The 17413-nt window shown below is 49.6% G+C and overlaps 1 protein-coding gene across 2 annotated transcripts in view; it reads left to right on the forward strand.

Moving 5' to 3' along the window:
• The first annotated feature begins 347 nt into the window (after positions 1 to 347).
• Positions 348 to 17413, forward strand: part of USP22 (ubiquitin specific peptidase 22) — a 64809-nt gene continuing 47743 nt past the window's right edge. The window contains exon 1 of one of the 2 annotated variants that reach the window (XM_058283329.2): positions 348 to 702. In XM_058283329.2, the coding sequence (XP_058139312.1) occupies positions 565 to 702 (138 nt within the window). In that variant the 5' untranslated portion in view covers positions 348 to 564. Of the gene's footprint in view, positions 703 to 1343; positions 1789 to 17413 lie in introns of those variants that run through there. The other variant, XM_058283330.2, reaches the window with a different exon arrangement.

The following is a 17413-nucleotide window of genomic DNA, read 5'->3' on the forward strand; positions in this document are numbered from 1 at the left end:
CCCGACGCCCCGCCTCTCTGCGGCAGAGCTCAGGCCGGTGCAAACCGGCTCAGCGCCCTGACGGACCCCCGAGAGCCGCCCCCTCCTGCACCCGCCCCCACCTCTCCAGCGAGCGGTTGGCATCAGGGGCGGGGCGAGGCCAGGACGGACGGCGCTGATAACCAATGGCCCGGGGCACGGAGGGTAGACCGGCGGCCAATGGCGTGGGCTTGGGGGCGGGACTCCGGCGGCCCCGCCCCCTCCGCTCCCGGCCAGCCTGGGAGAAGGCGGGGCTCCCGGAGCCTGGGGAGCGGGGCGGGCCGCGCCTGCGCAGACGAGCCGTGGGGGCCGGCCCCCCGCCCCTCTCCCGAGCGCTCGGCGGCCCCGCGGCGCAGTCGCGGCTGGGCCCGTGCGGAACCCAGTCGAGGTCCGCGGGGCTGTGAGGCGCCACGCGCTCCCTCCGCGCCGAGGTCCGGGCCGCCCCCCCCCGCCGCCCTGGCGTCGTCCTCGCCGCCCTCGCCGCCCCCCGCGCGCGGCCGGGCCCTGCCGCCCGCCGCGTCGCGGCCCGAGCCCGAGCCCGAGGCCATGGACGCCGAGCTGGTGGGCCCCGCGCCCGGCTGCTCGCACCTGAGCGCCTTCAAGGTGGACAACTGGAAGCAGAACCTGCGGGCCATTTACCAGTGCTTCGTGTGGACCGGCACCGCGGAGGCCCGCAAGCGCAAGGTGCGGCCCCCCGCCCGGGCCCTGCGGGGCGAGACCCCCGCGCGCGGTCGCGCCGCGGCCCCGCCCCCTCGGGCCCCCTTCCTCCAGGCTTCCCTTCCCTTCCCCCCTTCTTCCACCCTTCCCCCCGCCCCTCCCATCCCCCTCCTCTCCCACCTTTTCCCCCTCCCGACTGCTCCCTCCTCCTCCCCCATCACCCCTTCCACTCTCGTCCCCCTCCCACCTCTTCCTCCCATCTGCCCCTCCTCCTTTCCCCCTCCCCCGTGACCCCCTCTCCTACCCCTGCCCCATTTCCCCCTCTCCCCCTCTTCCTTTCCCCCTCTCCCGTGACCCCCTCCCCCTTCCCCTCTCGTCTGCCCCTCCTCACCTCCTCCCACCCCCACCTCCTCCCTCCGGTCTGTCCCTTCTCCTCGCTCCTCCCCCCCACCTCCCTCCCCTGTCTGCCCCTCCCCCCACCTCCCTCCCCTGTCTGCCCCTCCTTTCCCCCTCCTATGAGCCCCTCCCCCCGCCTCCCTATCCCCACCTCCCTCTCCCGTCTGCCCCTCCTCCTCGCCCCTCCCCACCTTCTCCCTCTCCGGTTTGCCCCTCCCTCTCCCCTCCCCTCCCCCCTCCTCTCCCCTCCCCTCCCTTTCCAGTCTGCCCCCTCCTCCTTTCTCCCCTCCCATGACCTCCCTTCTCCCGTCTTCTCGCCTCTCCGGGTTTTCCTCCTCTCTCCTCTCTGCCCCATCCCCACTTCCCTCATCTCCCATCGCCCCCCCTCTCCATCTCCCCGCTTCCCGCGTGTCCCCTCTCCCACCCCCTCTCGCTCCTCTCCCCCCACCTCCTCCTCGCGTCTGCTCTGGGCGCGGGGCCGCCGACGTGCTGGGGGCGGGTGCCTGGAGCCGAGGGGGAGCGGGGAGCGGGGCCTGGCTGGCGGGCCCCTGCCGGCTTCCGGGGCCTCCGGTGCGGCGCTGGCCTGATCTGGGCCACGGCGCCCCGTGCCCACGACGGGGGCGCATCGCGGTGTGGTCGAAACTGCTGTGCCCGGCGGAACACCCCGGCGGGGCTGGTGTGCAGGGTGAACACGGAGACGGTGTTTCTTTCATATATGTATATGTATATATATTTTTCAAAAAATTTTATAAGGGGTATTTATTTGGAGTGGAAGCTTAATTAGAATTTTTTTAATAACCATCAGCGACGGGCTTGCTTGTACCTAGCGAGGAGGCGCGGGCAGTTGGAAATGCAGCAGCTGGGGTGGTCTCGCAGACCGTGTCTGGAAAAGGCTGGCCAGCGCAGCGGCTTGGAGAACCACCGTGGCTGCGGAGGCGTGGGTGGAGAAGCTTGGTGATGGAAGGTGGGGTCGCGGGGACCCCTGCCTTCCGCCGCGGTGCCCTCGGCGAGACTGCAGGAATAAATTTGAGCTGTAGTGTTGGTTGTAGGACTTGGAGGCAGTTAGGCTTCTTCATGACTTGAAAGTCAAAGTAAAACGGTATAAACTTATGTATTTTTTAGTTTAACAATGGGGTTTTGTAGATTGCAGTCTGAGATGGGGAGTTTCTTAAATTATGTCCGCCTTGAGCAGCATTTTTTTGTTTAAGTGGGAAAATAGACCCACCGAAATGGTAGGCAATTTGAAGCGTTAATTCTCTTTTTTCTTTTCGGCGGTAACGGTGCTGGGAAGCATTACCTCTTCAGGTGCATTATAATCGGAGTTGAAATAGATTCCTGAGGATCAGTGTGTGAGATTCCAGGAGCTGTTGAAGAAGGAAGTGCCTCTAGAATTGTGAGCTCTTAAAAATTCTGCCTCAGGTGATCATCTTGTTCTCCCCAGATGTTGCTCTCTGTAATTGATTTCTTGATTACGATGTAAAATTCGCTTCCACCTTGGATTAAGTAGGGGACACCTTGCTCTTTTATAATTTTTAACAGGGCTGAAGGAGTCAGTTAACTGTCATATTTCCTAAAGGAAGGATTTGTTGTTATTTTTTATTTTGTTATGTGTGGCTCGGTCTTTTACTTTCCAGTTGCAGTCGCTTGGTTTGAAAGCTGTTGCACCACTCTCAAGAACCTGAGTGTAGTGGACAAGAGGTGGTAAATGCCTCTTTCCTAGCTCAGGTCTGTCTTACTGCAGCATCTTTGGTCATACGCTGGTCTGTTCATCAGGCTTCCTCGTTTGGAGGTTTTGGGGGGTCGTTTTCCTTCAGCTCCCTGAACTACATTTCCAGCACTCTCTAGTGGCCCAGTTAAGAGTCCACGTGGGAAATACCCTGGTGATTAACCCTGGAGACCAACAGTCAGCTACACTAAGTGTGATAGCTTGCATAGGATTCCAGCAGATCTGTAGGCTTTTGGTTCAGAAAATAGTTTCCTCTGAGAATTCGTCAACTGACTTTATAATCTTTGTAAACAAGTAAAGTGCTTTTTAAAGTTGGTGTCTGGTAAGAACACAGCCCTGAAATCAACTACGGAAGTGAGTCCCTGGATGAATAGGCGTTAAAAAGTTTTCTCATCTGAGTAGGGGTGGATTATGGTTTTTTAATCCAAACATTGTCTTTCGATAGGGAGTGAGAAGAACAAGAGCAGATTTGGTAAATATTTTCCCATGATTTAGGACGCAGGCTCGTTACAGCGAGCTCTCTCCTTGGCATTTATGATGTGTGTTTATAGAATCAATCTCAGCACTTGAGGGTTTTTTGAGTTAACTGGCAATAAAAACTTGAGGAACTGTCACAGTTCTGGTGACTATGAGTTACACGTTCTCTATTTTGAATAGATACTTTGGGAGGATGGATAATGTTTCTTAAATAATTGTTCACCTCTATTCTCCTTTGAACTGTTTGTTTCTGTGAAACTAAATTTCTGTGGTAGCCTTTTCTCAAAACCAGAGCCCTTTTTGCAGAGAGTACTTTAAATATTTTATCAAATCTACTTGCCCACAAGTGAAGATGAGTTCTCAAGTACATTATTAGTAAAATTTGGACCATTACTGATTCTGGCTTAATTTGGGTGGTAATCTGGAGGATGGGAAACTGTATTGCTGGCTTCAGAGGCACAGTATTTGAGGCTGAAAGTAATTTTTGGGGTGGCAATTCTTAGGAAAATTTTTGGGTTTCAGAAAGGGACTGGAGAAGGAGGAAAGCTATTTGGTAAACAATAGGCACGGGGCAGAGGGCTTTGTAACTAATAATATGTACATGAATACATTGGTAATTCTAGATGCTTAGGTGTGGTTGAGTTTTACTGAGGAGGCTTAAAATTCATGAACCCATATATTTAGAAAAATAATGACAGAACTGGTAATGTAAATACATTATTATTATAAAGTGATATATACAAATATAAACCACAATAAAGGCTTATAGAATATACAAGATAATGTCCCAGCACCCAGATAACCACTTCTAAGATCAGCTTGCTGTCTGTCTGGGTCCTACAATTTTTTTTTTTTTTTCTTTTTAGCTGCATTACATCCATGTACATGTAACAGTTTATACATATTTTTCTTTTTTAAAAGATTTATTTTTTATTTATTCCCCCCCCCCCCAGTTGTCTGCTCTCTGTATCCATTCGCTGTGTGTTCTTCTGTGACCACTTCTATCCTTACCAGCGGTGCTGGGAATCTGTTTCTTTTTGTTGCGTCATCTTGTTGTGTCAGCTCGGTGTGTGAGGCGCCATTCCTGGGCAGGCTGCACTTTCTTTGGCGCTGGGCAGCTCCTCACGGGGCGCACTCCTTGCGCGTGGGGCTCCCCTACGCGGGGAACACCCCTACGTGGCAGGGCACCCCTTGCATGGGTCAGCACTGCACGTGGGCAGCTCCACACGGGTCAGGGAGGCCCGGGGTTTGAACCGCGGACCTCCCATGTGGTAGACGGACGCCCTAACCACTGGGCCAAGTCTACTTCCCTATGTATTTTATATTTTTCTTGTATACATAGAGGGGCATATATGCTATGTATATAGTTTTATTTTTTCACTTACCCATACATACAGATCTCAATTTATTTTCACCTGTGCCATTACGACTTCATTTTTTCTTCTTCCCCACAAACTTTCAATTTGGGGTTTTACTAAAAATTGAAAAAACTCAGGCCTGGTAATCATTTGAAAGGAGGACTTGTTTTGATTTGCCGAGGGGTTGAAATGTGAGTGATTTGTTCACTTGATATGCACAGGCATTTGAAAATGCACAGATAAATGAAACAGACTGAGATGCTATCAGTACATCCTAACAAAAGCACAGGTAACAGAGCCGACACAACTGTGCCCCTTGGCAACAAAGACTGCTTCTTGGTCGTTTCAACTTAAATTTTATTTTTTTTTAATACGGCTGGTTTCTGTTGATCATTGCTGAAGCTAAGTGAGTACATGGGGGTTTATCATGTTTTGATGTGTCTTTGAAAATTAACGCAACGAAAATTTAAGAATACTGTGCTCTTTTATGTATAGGGAGCAAGGTGGGGAGGTACAAAAACTAAAAATAAAAACAAACTTTTAAAAATATTTTCCTAGGGTACGAGTTTAGTGGCCTCACTTCCATTTTGGGACTTCGTGAAGTGATGGTTCACGTTATCATTCATGTACAAATACCTGTTCTGAGTCCCTGCTTTCAGTTCTTTTGGGGCTATGCCAAAAGGAGTGAGATTTGCTGGGTCGTATGATAACTGTTCTCAACTGATTTCCACAGTGGCTGCACCATTTTACAGTGCCTCCAACCGCGCGTAGGGGCTCCAGTTTCTCCACATCCTTGTGGAGATTTGAGATTATTTATGAATTCCAAAAAGAGACTTACATCTGTAAACTGGTCTGTTCCTCTGGGCGTGATCCCCTCTGATTGTTTTAGATTCAGCTGCGATGTCTTGGATTTTGTTAAGAACAGGGCTTTGAACCAGCTGTGTCCCTAGGACAACTCAGGTTTGAGCCCCCTCCGCCTTGGCGGGCTACGTAAACGGACCCTCAGTCAAGGAGAATATACACGGAGGAGTAGACAGAGCTCCGTGGACTCCACAGGGGAGAGAGCTTTGTTCCTGGAGCCCCGGGAAGAGAGGAGCCATTTGCCTGATAGTTTACAGCAGACTGTGAAGAGACCAGAGCAGCTGAGCCCTATGCCAGCCTACCTGAGATGGGAAGAAGCTGGGCCCCGGAGCCCTGGAGGAGGAGGAGGAGAGCAGGCAGGCTCCCGCCATCTTCCTTCAGCACGGGGCAGCTGACTTGGGGGAGGAGGTACCTCTCAGGGTACCTTGAGTTGGACTCTTTGGGGCCTTGGAACTGTAAGCTTCTACCCCAAATAAATACCCTTTATAAAAGCCACCGATTTCGGGTGTTTTGCATCAGCACCCCTTTGGCTGAATAAGACATTTGTCAATGCTTACTTTTTGCTAGTTTTGTGTTTTTAATGGTAGCCATCCCAGTGGGTGTGAAGTGGTATCTCACGGATGTGGTCAACATTTTATTTTCTCTGTATTTCCTGCAAATCAGTAGTTAGACCCAAGAGGCTTGATTGGACTTGAGGCTAATTCCTTTGTCAAGACTTGTGCAAGTAGCGTTGTGTTCTTTTATCAAGACCCCCTCACTGTAAACACACTGGCCTGGTCAGATAGGTCCCAAACAAACATTCAGAAGATGTAGGTAAGATGTAAGTCAACTCCGTTTCCAGGAACTAAATTGACCTACTTGCAGACCTTTGAGATCTTTTTCTTGCCTCTCATTTGATGTTGGTGGGCAGCTGAAGCAGAGAGTTGGGGAAGAAGAGAAATGAAAGTAGAATTGCGTGTCAGTGAGTTTGATTATTACTTCTAACAGCTCTGGTAAAAAGACCCAGGTATAAAATAAGAACAACAGATTAAAATGAGGTTTTAAAATAACATGGTTGATCCTGCGCAAGGGGAATTGTCATTTGGGAGGCCAGCTCAAATTTGACAGACAGCCCAGAGGTGTGTTCTGGGGCAGACCCCAGACCTCATGTCTCGTTTATGATACTTTGCGTTTACAAAGCCCTCACGTTTTACGAAACATTTTTATATGTTACCCGGTTTTATAGTCATGATAGGCTTTTTTTTAACAAATCAATTTTATTGTACAATCAGTGGTATTTGATGTAGTCACATAGGTGCACATCCATCACTTCAGTCATTATTAGAGCATTTTCATTACTTCAATAATAAAAGACAAGAAATTTCTTCACCTCTCAGTCTCTATTTCTCCTGTTGTACATAGCTGCTATTTCTGGCTATTGTGCAATTATTTATTTTTAAGATTTATTTATTTCTCTTCCCTTCCCCTTCCCCCCTCAGTTGTCTGTTCTGTGTCCATTCGCTATGCGTTCTTCTTTGTCTGCTTCTGTTCGGCAGGGGAATCTGTGTTTCCTTTTGTTGCGTCATCTTGCTTTGTCAGCTCTCCGTGTGTGTGGCACCATTCCTGGGCAGGCTGCACTTTCTTTTGTGCTGGGCGGCTCTCCTTACGGGGCGCACTACTTGCGCGTGGGGCTCCCCTACGCGGGGGACACCCCTGCGTGGCATGGCAGTCCTTGCACGCATCAGCACTGCGCATGGGCCCACACGGGTCGAGGAGGTCCAGGGTTTGAACTGCGGACCTCCCATGTGGTAGACGGACGCCCTAACCACTGGGCCAAGTCTGCTTCCCGTGCAATTATTTACTAAGCAGTTTTATTGAGATATGTTCATATATTGTCTAACAAGTGTAGTCAGTGGCTTTTATTATAATCACAGTGTTATGCATTCATCATCAAAAAAAGAAATTTTAGAACAATTTCATTACTCCAGAAAGAAAAACACACCCCTTAGCAGTCCTTCCTTAGCCCGACATAATCACTAATGAAATTTTACCTTTAAAAATTGATTTATATTCACATTTTATATGAATGGAATATGTTACACAATATATTTAGTTCATAGTAGCACAATCATACGATATTTGTCTTTTTTGTCTGGCTTGCTTCACTCAACATAATCTCCAGGCTCATTCATGTTGTCATATGCTTCACAACTTCATTGCTTCTTGCAGCTAATCCATTGTGATGCACTTTTTAGGTAGGCATCGTACAGGGATGTGTTGTACATGCCAGATCTGGGCCTGGGATTGTGTGAATCTGGCTGTAAAGCTCATACTCCTACTGAATGATGCTGCTACTTGTGTAAATTGAAGGGGTTGGACTACATGGATTCCAAGATCTATTCTAACGATGAGATTGGGAAATTAATTTGAGAAGATTGCCTAATTCTGGCCAAGTCTTTTGAAACTTTTTAGCGTCTTGTTCTCTTCATATAGAAAATGGGATGTTTATGCCTGTCCCTCTGCTGTTACTAGAAGTTTATGGTGGTAGAAAAGTATTTTGAGCCTTGAAAAAGTCATCGGAGGGAAGCGGATTTGGCTCATTGGATAGAGTATCCACTTACCATGTGGGAAGTCCCAAGATTCAAACCCAGGGTTTCTGGACCTGTGTGGTGAGCTGGCCATGCACAGTGCTGATGCGCACAAGGAGGGTCGTGCCATGCAGGGGAGCCCCACGTGCAAGGAGTGCGCCCCATAAGGAGAGCCGCCCCGCATGAAGAAAGTGCAGCCTGCCCAGGAGTGGCGCCGCACACACAGAGAGACTCAACAAAAAGAAACACAGATTCCCGTGCTGCTGACAGCAACAGAAGCGGACAAAGACGAACACGCAGCAAATGGACACAGAGAGCAGACAACTGGGGGAGGGGGGAGAGAAATAAATAAAAAATAAATTAAAATAAAGCCAAGTCATTGGAGAGAATGCCTAGAAGTTAGACTTAGCTCAAGATTGTCAGTCCTAATAGACCAGTGGTAACTGGAAGTTGCGTTTGAAATGTGTGTTTGGTCTAAAGGTGCTATTTCAGGCATTTATATTTCTTTAATCTGGCCTCAAAATGGACAGTACCGTTGGAGGCATCATTTCACCATTTGTTTGGCTAAAAGGGCTGTCCTCTGCGCTTCTCCCCATCCTTTAATTGGGACCAAATCAGTGGACGTTAGTGAGTTTCTCACCCTCTGTCAAATGCAGTTCATTTAAATTGTCCTTGTTTTCTATTCCTGTAGTACACAACTCCTAGTCGTGTCTGTCAGGGTTTACTTACAGGCAATGAGTCTACTTTAAATTGATTTCAGGAGAAAAGAGTTTTGACATAAAAATCATTGCTGGGGCTCTAGGCGTGGTGGGTTCTAAGCTCAGTTTTGGGGGGGGGCCCTGCCAGCCTCCTGACCCTTCTGCCCTCCTGCAGAGGCAGGAGGGTGGCTGTGCCGCTCGTAGGTCAGAGTGCTGCTTGCTGCCCCTGCAGAAGCCCAGCCAGGGCGCAAGCTGCTGTGGTGGCCGGGCGCGGGCTCCCCTGGCCGGGCACGGGCTCCCCTGCCGGCCGTGGCCCGCCCCCACCATGCCTCTCTCCCTGGCTGATGCAGACCAACACTGTTTTCTCACGTGTATCCTGAATCATGTCCGCAGTCCTAGCAGGGCTACCTGGGGAATTCCTTTTCTAACCTCACACAGGATTTAGTTTACTAAAGGTTGCCAGTGCAGAAATACTAGAAGTGAGTTGGCTTTTACAATAGGAATTTATTAGGTTAAAATCTGATCGTTACGAGGCTGTGAAATTGTCCAAAATCAAGGCACCAACAGACTTGCTGAGCGAACGCAGATCCTGGACTCCTGCCACTGCAGGAGCTCAGCTGTGGGCATCAGGCACACGGCTCTCTCCGCAGGCCTGTCTCTCAGCTTCCGGCTGCTGCACTGCCTCCAGCCTCCCAGCCTCCCAGCCTCTTGGGGTTTCTCCCCTGCTCAGCTGCGGCCTGGAGCCCTCTCTCACGTGGCAGGGTAAAAATGACAATCCTCGTTCTCTGTTCTCTGCATGGTTTCTCCAGGAAGGGAGGGCTGTGTTAGCCAGCCAAAGGGGTGCTGATGCAAAGCTCCAGAACTCTGTTGGCTTTTGTAAAGTATTTGTTTGCAGTAGAGGCTTACAGTCGCAAGGCCTTAAAGCATCAGTTACCTCCCTCACCAAAGTCTTTGGCCACGTGCTGAGCAAGATGGCTGCCGACGTCTGCCAGGGTGCAGGGCTCAGGCCTCCTGGGTGCCTCTCTTCCTGGGACTTGCCTCTTTTTCAGCTCAGCTGCTCTGGTATCACAAGGCCAGCTGTTGTAGACAATTAGGCAGATGGCTGGCTTCTCCTGGGGCCTTCTCTCTTTCCTCATGACCAAGTTCCTCTGTGTTCTTAACTTCCTGGGGCTCCAGCTCAAGATTCCAACATCAGAACTCCACCTCTGGGAAGCAGATGTGGCACAAGTGATAGAATTTCTGCCTACCATGTGAGAGGACCTGGGTTCAATCCCTGGGGCCTCCTGGTGAAAAGGAAGAAGAGAAAGCATGCCTGTGCAGTGAGCCAGTGGCCACATGAGTGCCTGCGCGGTGAGCTAGAGCCCGTGCAAGTGAGTTAAGCAGCAAGATGAAGATGCATCAAAAGAAAGACAAGGGGAGAGTCAAGGTGAAGCACAGCAGAGACCAGGAACTGAGGTGGCGCAGCTGACAGGGAACCTCCACATCAGAGGTCCCCAGGATGGAATCCCAGTGAATCCTAGAAGAGAGAAATGAGAAGAGAACACAACACAGAGAGCAAAAACAAGGTGGGAGGAGGGAAGGGGGAAAATAAATAAATCTTCTAAACAAAACAAAGCAAAACTCCACCTCTGTCCTTGGCTGCGTCTTTTATCTCTGAGTCCCTGCCCGTCAAGGGCACCCTACTGACTGGCCCACACAGAGCCCTAATCATAATTTAATCATGCCCAGTACAGACGGGTTCACAGACATAATCCAGTCTCCACCTTTGGAGTTCATGAGCCATATGGAGCTGCCAGGGGCCAAGGCCCACCCGGGCCTAGCCCACTGGAGAGCTCCAGGCAGAGGCCCCCGAGCCCAGGTGGTCCGAGGGCCACAGTCTCCGCAGAGGCCATAACCACAGCGATCTACTCAGAAGGCCCTTCTCCCACCACGCGCGGTAGGTTTACAGGCACAGGAATGGCTTCACTTAAGAACTTATTTTCTGGGGTCCACAAAGACTCAAACCAGGACAATCGTGTTAACGGAAGGGAGCTAGAGTAATACCACAAGCCTCTTGACTTCTGGATTGGTTTTCTGTGTGACTGCTGCAACAAATGACCATAGACCTGGTGGTTTAAAACAGTAGAAGTTGGTTTTCTCATGGTGCTGGAGGCAGAAGTCCCAAATCAAGGTGGGGGTAGGGTCCTCCCTCACTGCCTCCAGCTTCTGGTGGCGCTGGCCGTCCTGGCCTTGTGACTGCATCACTCTCTCTGCTCCTCCTGCACGTCACCTCTGAGTATGTGTGATTCTTGTCATTTTTAAAGAAGCTTTAGATTACATGTTACATCGAACATATAGGGGGAAAGCGGATGTGGCTCAGGCACGGGCTCCCGCCTCCCCCATGGGAGGTTGCTGGTTCAGATCCTGGCGCCTCCTAAAGACAGCGAGCTGGTGTGAGGGCAGGCACGGGGAGCTGAGGTAGCAAGATGGCGCAGCGAGAGGCACGGAGCGAAAAAACGGAATGAGAGACACAACAGAGCAGGGAGCGGAGGTGGCTCCAGCAATTGGACACCTCCCTCCCACATCGGAGGTCCCAGGTTTGGCTCCCGGTGCTCCTAAAGAAACAAGGAAGTGAAGCAGACTTGGCCCAGTGGTTAGGGCGTCCTCCTACCACACGGGAGGTCCACGGTTCAAACCCGGGCCTCCTTGACCCGTGTGCAGCTGGCCCATGCGCAGTGCTGATGCGCGCAAGGAGTGCCCTGCCACGCAGGGGTGTCCCCGCATAGGGGAGCCCCATGCGCAAGGAGTGCGCCCCGTAAGGAGAGCTGCCCAGCGCGAAAGAAAGTGCAGCCTGCCCAGGAATGGAGCTGCACACACTGAGAGCTGATGCAGCAAGATGACACAACAAAAAGAAACACAGATTCCCGTGCCGCTGACAACAACAGAAGCAGACAAAGAAGACACAGCAAAGAGACACAGAGAACAGACAATGGGGGGGGGGGGGATTAGGGGAGAAGGGGAGAGAAATGAAATAAAAAATAAATCTTTAAAAAACAAAAAAGAAACAAGGAAGACAAATAGATACCACAAGTGCAAACAAGAAGGGTGGGGAGACATAAGATAAATCTTTAAAATTAAAAAAACAAACAGGGGATTCCCATGTACCCCACCCCTCCTCCTCCCACACGTGCCCTCCTTAAGAACGTCTTCCGTTGGTGTGGCGCCTTTGTTACGTTGGTCAGCCCGTACTGAAGCATTGCTGCTGACCCTGGACTACAGCTTACATTATGGTTTGCACTTTGCACTGCACAATTTTATAGGTTTTGACAGAATGTTTGAAGGCCTGTATCCGACACTGTCAGTCAGTGACTCTGGATGGGATTTACTGCCCACCTGCATAGTTTGGATAATGTCATCACCTCTGCAGAAGTCCTGTTTTCAGGTGAAGGCAAGTCTCAGGATGTGGACAGCCCACTATGAAATCCCCAAATCCAGCATTTTAAAAATGAGGAAGCTGAGCCCAAGGGACAGGGTGTGACTTGCTTAATTTCACACAGCTGGTACTTGGCAGAACCAGGAGTCAAACACAGGGCCATGTCTGGTAAAGATGGTGAGTGATTCCTGGTGTCTGCTGCACCAACCGCAGCTGCATCTGAATGCAAGATTTTAAAAGAATTAAAGGGAAGCGGTTGCGGCTCAACTGATACAGCATCTGCCTACCACATGGGAGGTCCAGGGTTTGAACCCAGGGCCTCCTGACCCGTGTGGCGCTGGCTGTAGTGTTGATGCGCGCAAGGAGTGCCGTGCCATGCAGGGGAGTCCCTCACGTAGGGGTGCCCCATGCGCAAAGAGTGCGCCCTGCAAGGAGAGCCACCCTACGCCAAAAAGCGCAGCCCACCCAGGAGTGGTGCTCCGTACATGGGAGAGCTGATGTAGCAAGATGACGCATCAAAAAAAACGACACAGTTTCCTGGTGCCACATGACAAGAACGCAAGCGGACACTCAGCAAAGGGACACTGAGAGCAGACGGTGGGGGCGAGGGGAGAGAAATAAAATAAAAAAATCTTTTTTAAAAAAATTAAATGAGCTGGTTTTGCATGAGTAATTCACATCAGTACCTAACTATTTTCATAAGTCCTTGGTGGCACGAGTCACCTGCCTTTGTTTAAGTGTCTTGAATTTTGTTTTCAGGTCTACAAATATGAATGCTGTATATCTGATGCCATGGTTAATGAGTGCTACCGCCGTTTCTTTAGTGGACTGTAGATGGCTTTAGCTTCTGTGGTACATGAGGTTGAGAAAAAGTACTTGATGGTTCATTTTAGGATCTATGATTACTTCCAGTACTGTAGCCACTAGCCACATATGGCCGTTTAAATTAATTTAAATTCATTAAAATTTAAAATTCTGTTCCCCACTTACTCTAGCCACATTTCAAAAATTTGGTTACCACGTGTGGCCAGTGGCTACCATAATGGACAGTGCCAATATAGAATATTTTCAACATTGGACAGGGCTAATCTGGAGGGAAATCATAATATAAAAGGCAGAGTACATGTTAAGAGTTGTAAGAGCACATCGGTGGGAGGTGGATGTGGCACACACTTGGGCACCTGCCTACCACGCGGGAGGCCCCAGGTTCAGTTCTGGTGCCCCCTGAAGACGAGCAGACAACGCCCTCATCGCAGCAGATGCCAGAAGCATCAGGTGCTGTCGCCCCTGGGAGCGGCGGCGGCTCAGGCCGTTGGGCACTCCGGGCACTCCCTCCCGTGTGGGAGGTCTGGGGCTCAGCTCCAGTGCTTCCTGGAGACGGTGAGCCGACAACGAGCCGATAGGCGAGGGAACTGTCGGGGAGGGGAGCATAAATAAAAGTTAAGTGAATCTTTAAAAAAAAGAACCAAGGAGCACATGGTGTGCTTGCCTTGTGGTTGGTCGGCTGCTTGATTCACGTTTGAGGAGGAAGCTCTCGGGTATGTTGAATCCTTCAGCCAAATAAAATAGTCGATCTTCACAGGTGAGAGTGAACCAGCCAGAGTGCCTAGCAGACCACTCGACCCTGTTGTCCAGCTCTGCACATACCCCAGTGAGGAAGTAACGATCCTTAATAGGTGTGTTAGAAAGAACTCTGCAACAGTAAGAAAACAAAAGCTCACCTGACTGTGGAGGTGAAAAGAACTTTATTAACGATCTTGCAAGAACGGGCGCTCGACCTGGACAAGATGGCCAGTGCACCAAACAACAAGAAACGGTGACATTTATACCCTGAACCTAACCCACGGGTCCCTCCCCTGTTCCCCACTGATTGGTCCTTCAGGGGTTCCGGCCTGTCTGGAAGGTCTAACCGACTTCCCCGGTTCCTGCTCTGATTCCCGGCTCTCGGGTCCCTCACTCCCGCTGGCTGAGCGGCTTGGTGCCATTTTCATGCCTGGCCCTGCCCCCAGCACTCCCCATTGGCCCTCCCTCATTTTGGCGCCACTTTTCAAATTCTTGGTGTGCCAAAGCCGCTGGAACCCATCCCCTCCCTCCTGGAACAGCAGAGCAGGCTCCGGCTTCCCTCTGTGAACGTTCAGCTTGACCCCTTCCCACAGGTACTCCTGGTTTGTGTGTCGTTGTTTTTCTTTCTGTTAGGAGCAGTGGGGCTTTCTGCTTTGAGTTAATTCTCTTTACTCCATACAAAGTGAGATCATTGTCTAAGAAAGAAACGTTTATTCCATAGAATTCCATAGACTTCCTAACAGTTCAAATTCCACTTCTTGAATGGAGGCTTTTCTAATCTTCCTCCCTTCTCCATGATTAGGTGGGATTGTTTGTCGTAACATTTTATTTCTAGCCCTGCGCACACCCACATAGAGGTGTTCACTGTCCCGTGTTGTGGTGGTTGTCCATGTCTAATCTCGTAAAGCGTGCTTACAAGGGAGCACGTTCACACCCTGCCGCACAGATGAGAGGACAGCGGCCAGCACTCCGGGAGTGCCCCCCAGCCCCTCCCTCCCTCCCTCAGAGGCGTCCACTGTTCATTCACATCGCTCTTCAGTCACATGGCCATCCGTTCATTTTCCTGCTTTTATACTTAGATAATGGTATTGCAGCATGCACTTTACTCAGTGTTATGTTTGTGAGTTTCATCCATGCTAAGTGTTTTCCATTGCCATGTGGTATTCCAGTAAATGAATGAACTATTTTTTCTACCGCTGATAAACGTTTTTTTATTTCCAGTTTTGGAGTACTACAGATAATATTAAACATACGTCCGTGTGTTTTTGGTGCCCTTAATGTGTGCATTTCTATTGGGTATTGTGATAGTTTTAAAATTCTTATGAATCCCCAAAAGATATTGTGATAGTTATAAAATTCTTATGAATCCCCAAAAGACACATCATGTTGTGAACTAATCCGTTCCCGTGGGTGTGATACCCTTCCAGTAGGACGACGTCAGTGAGCCGTGACTCAGGTCGAGTCCCTCTTGCTGAGTCTGATACAGAGACGCAGGAAAGAGAACGCTGCCGTATTTGATCCTACATGTGAGGGTGAGAGCTCCAGGTTCGCCCGCGGCTGAGCTCCTGGAGAGAAGCCCGGAGAGGCTCAGAGAGGAGGCCGGCAAGAGCCACGCCCCAGGCCTGGTGGCCACAGCTGAGCTCCAGGAGATGGCAGATGGAGGGAGGGGCGGGGCCTTGGCGAGGTTGGGGCATCTTGCTCCTCCCTGCGGCGGGATGACAGGGTCAGTACAGCTGTCTCTGGTAAGAAAGCACCTCTGATGGTGCCTTGCTTTGGACCATCTCATAGCCTCGAAACTGTGAGCTTGTAACCAAAGAAATTTCCCATTATAAAAGCCAAGCCATTTCTGGTACTTTACATCAGCAGTCCTTTAGCAAATTAAAACCGGTATATTCCTAGCTATGAAATTATTTGGGTCATAGGGTATATATTCAATTTAATAGTTAGGTTTTTCCCTAACTTACCTTTGAGCGTGTGAAGCTACAAAAATATTGCAAGAATGACTCTCTAAGCAGCACCATGGCAATTGACAAGCAAGCACCTAACAAAGTGTGGCAAAAGGGAGCCCAGAAGAAAGTGGGCAATCCATTTCTAAGAAAGATTGGTAGGATGTGAAAGCACCAGCAATACTTAATTCAAGAAGTGCTGGAAAAACCTATTACTGGGACTCAGTGAACCAAATGTGTGTCTGACGGCCTTAAGGGTCGTGCTTTAGAAGTAAGCCTTGCTGATATGCAGAGTGACGAAGTCCCATTTAGAAAATTCAGACTAATTACTGAGGGTGTGCATGGCAAAAACCGCCTAACCAGCCTCCACGGCAGGGATCTTAACCCGTGTCACAGTGTGCTCCATGGTCAGAAAGCAGCAGGCCAAGCCTGAAGGTCACGCTGACGTGAAAGTCACCAACGCTTATCTGCTTTGTATGTTCTTTGTTGGTATTAGTAAAAAATGCAGCAGATTCGGAAGAGCTCATGGTCAGCATCAACTGGTCTGCCAAATCCGGAAGAGGATGATGGAAATCGTGACCCAAGAGGTGCAGACAAAATGACTTGGAAGAAGAGGCCAGTAAATTGATGCCAGACGGCAGTGGTGAAGGCATGGCAGAGGCTCGCCCGTCTGTGTCCTCTCCATGTGTTCCTAGAAAAGGAAAATGCTGAAGAAGCCCGGGTTTGAGCTTCACGTGAAGGAAGTAGTTCTGGAAGAGCAGCTGGAGATGAGATAGGTGCTGAAGTGGAACGAGCTGATGCATACGAGCCATCAGTCCAAGAAGTTGTTTAAAATTGAGACTTTTAAAAGTGATAGGTCTTATTTGTGGAAAAAACGGCAAGACTACCATAATGAATGTCATACACGTTCATCTAGATTCATCAGTTCTATTTTTGCCACATTGGCTTTATCTGTCTCTTCGTACCTTCTCCCTCTGAATTATTTGAGAAGTGGTCAGGATACTTTCCCCCTAAACGCATCTTCTAAAAAGTAGGACATTGTTCGCCTTAGCCACAATACAGTTATTGTGCTTGCAAAGTTTGGTATTGGTATAATGATATTATCTAATGCAGAGCTTCTTAACCTTTTTTGTTCCATGGACCCCTTTGCCACCTTTCCAGGTGAAAACCACAGACCCCTTACTAAGTCCACACTGTGCTGTGTATTTTTCAATACATATATCACATCTGCATCAGTGTGTCCCCACAAGAACAGTGTTTTTTTGAATTTCAGTTCAAGCTCCTGGACCTTTTGTTAAGAACTCCTGATCTAATGTGTAGTGCATGTTTATATACCCTGCTTCTTAAATGTGTGTATGTGTAGTGTTAATTTCAGTATGGACTGTGGGGATTCTTTTTTAAAAGTGTGTAATAATTCATTCTTGTTATTCATTCTTAAATTCAAGTTGTGTCACACTTGGCTAATGGAAACTTCCTAGGCCAGTTTCTCTTCTGCACGTTTCCCCATTAGTGTTTGAGGAGAGTAATAAAGTTCCTGTAAGTCAGCAGCTTGTAAGAGGGTTACGCTACGTTCCTTCTTATTTAGGAAGCACCAGATGCTTCAGGAACCGTTGATGCCTCGAGGGTGGCAGGCCCCTGGTGTTCATGAAGAGTGGATTGGTAAGGCGCGTCTCCAGTGAGCGTGTGCAGAGCAGGAGAGTCCTAGTAGGACGTTTCAGTCAGGATCTTAGAATG

The sequence above is a fragment of the Dasypus novemcinctus genome, chromosome 21, assembly GCF_030445035.2.
Source record: "Dasypus novemcinctus isolate mDasNov1 chromosome 21, mDasNov1.1.hap2, whole genome shotgun sequence".
In the NCBI taxonomy this organism is placed as follows: domain Eukaryota; kingdom Metazoa; phylum Chordata; class Mammalia; order Cingulata; family Dasypodidae; genus Dasypus; species Dasypus novemcinctus.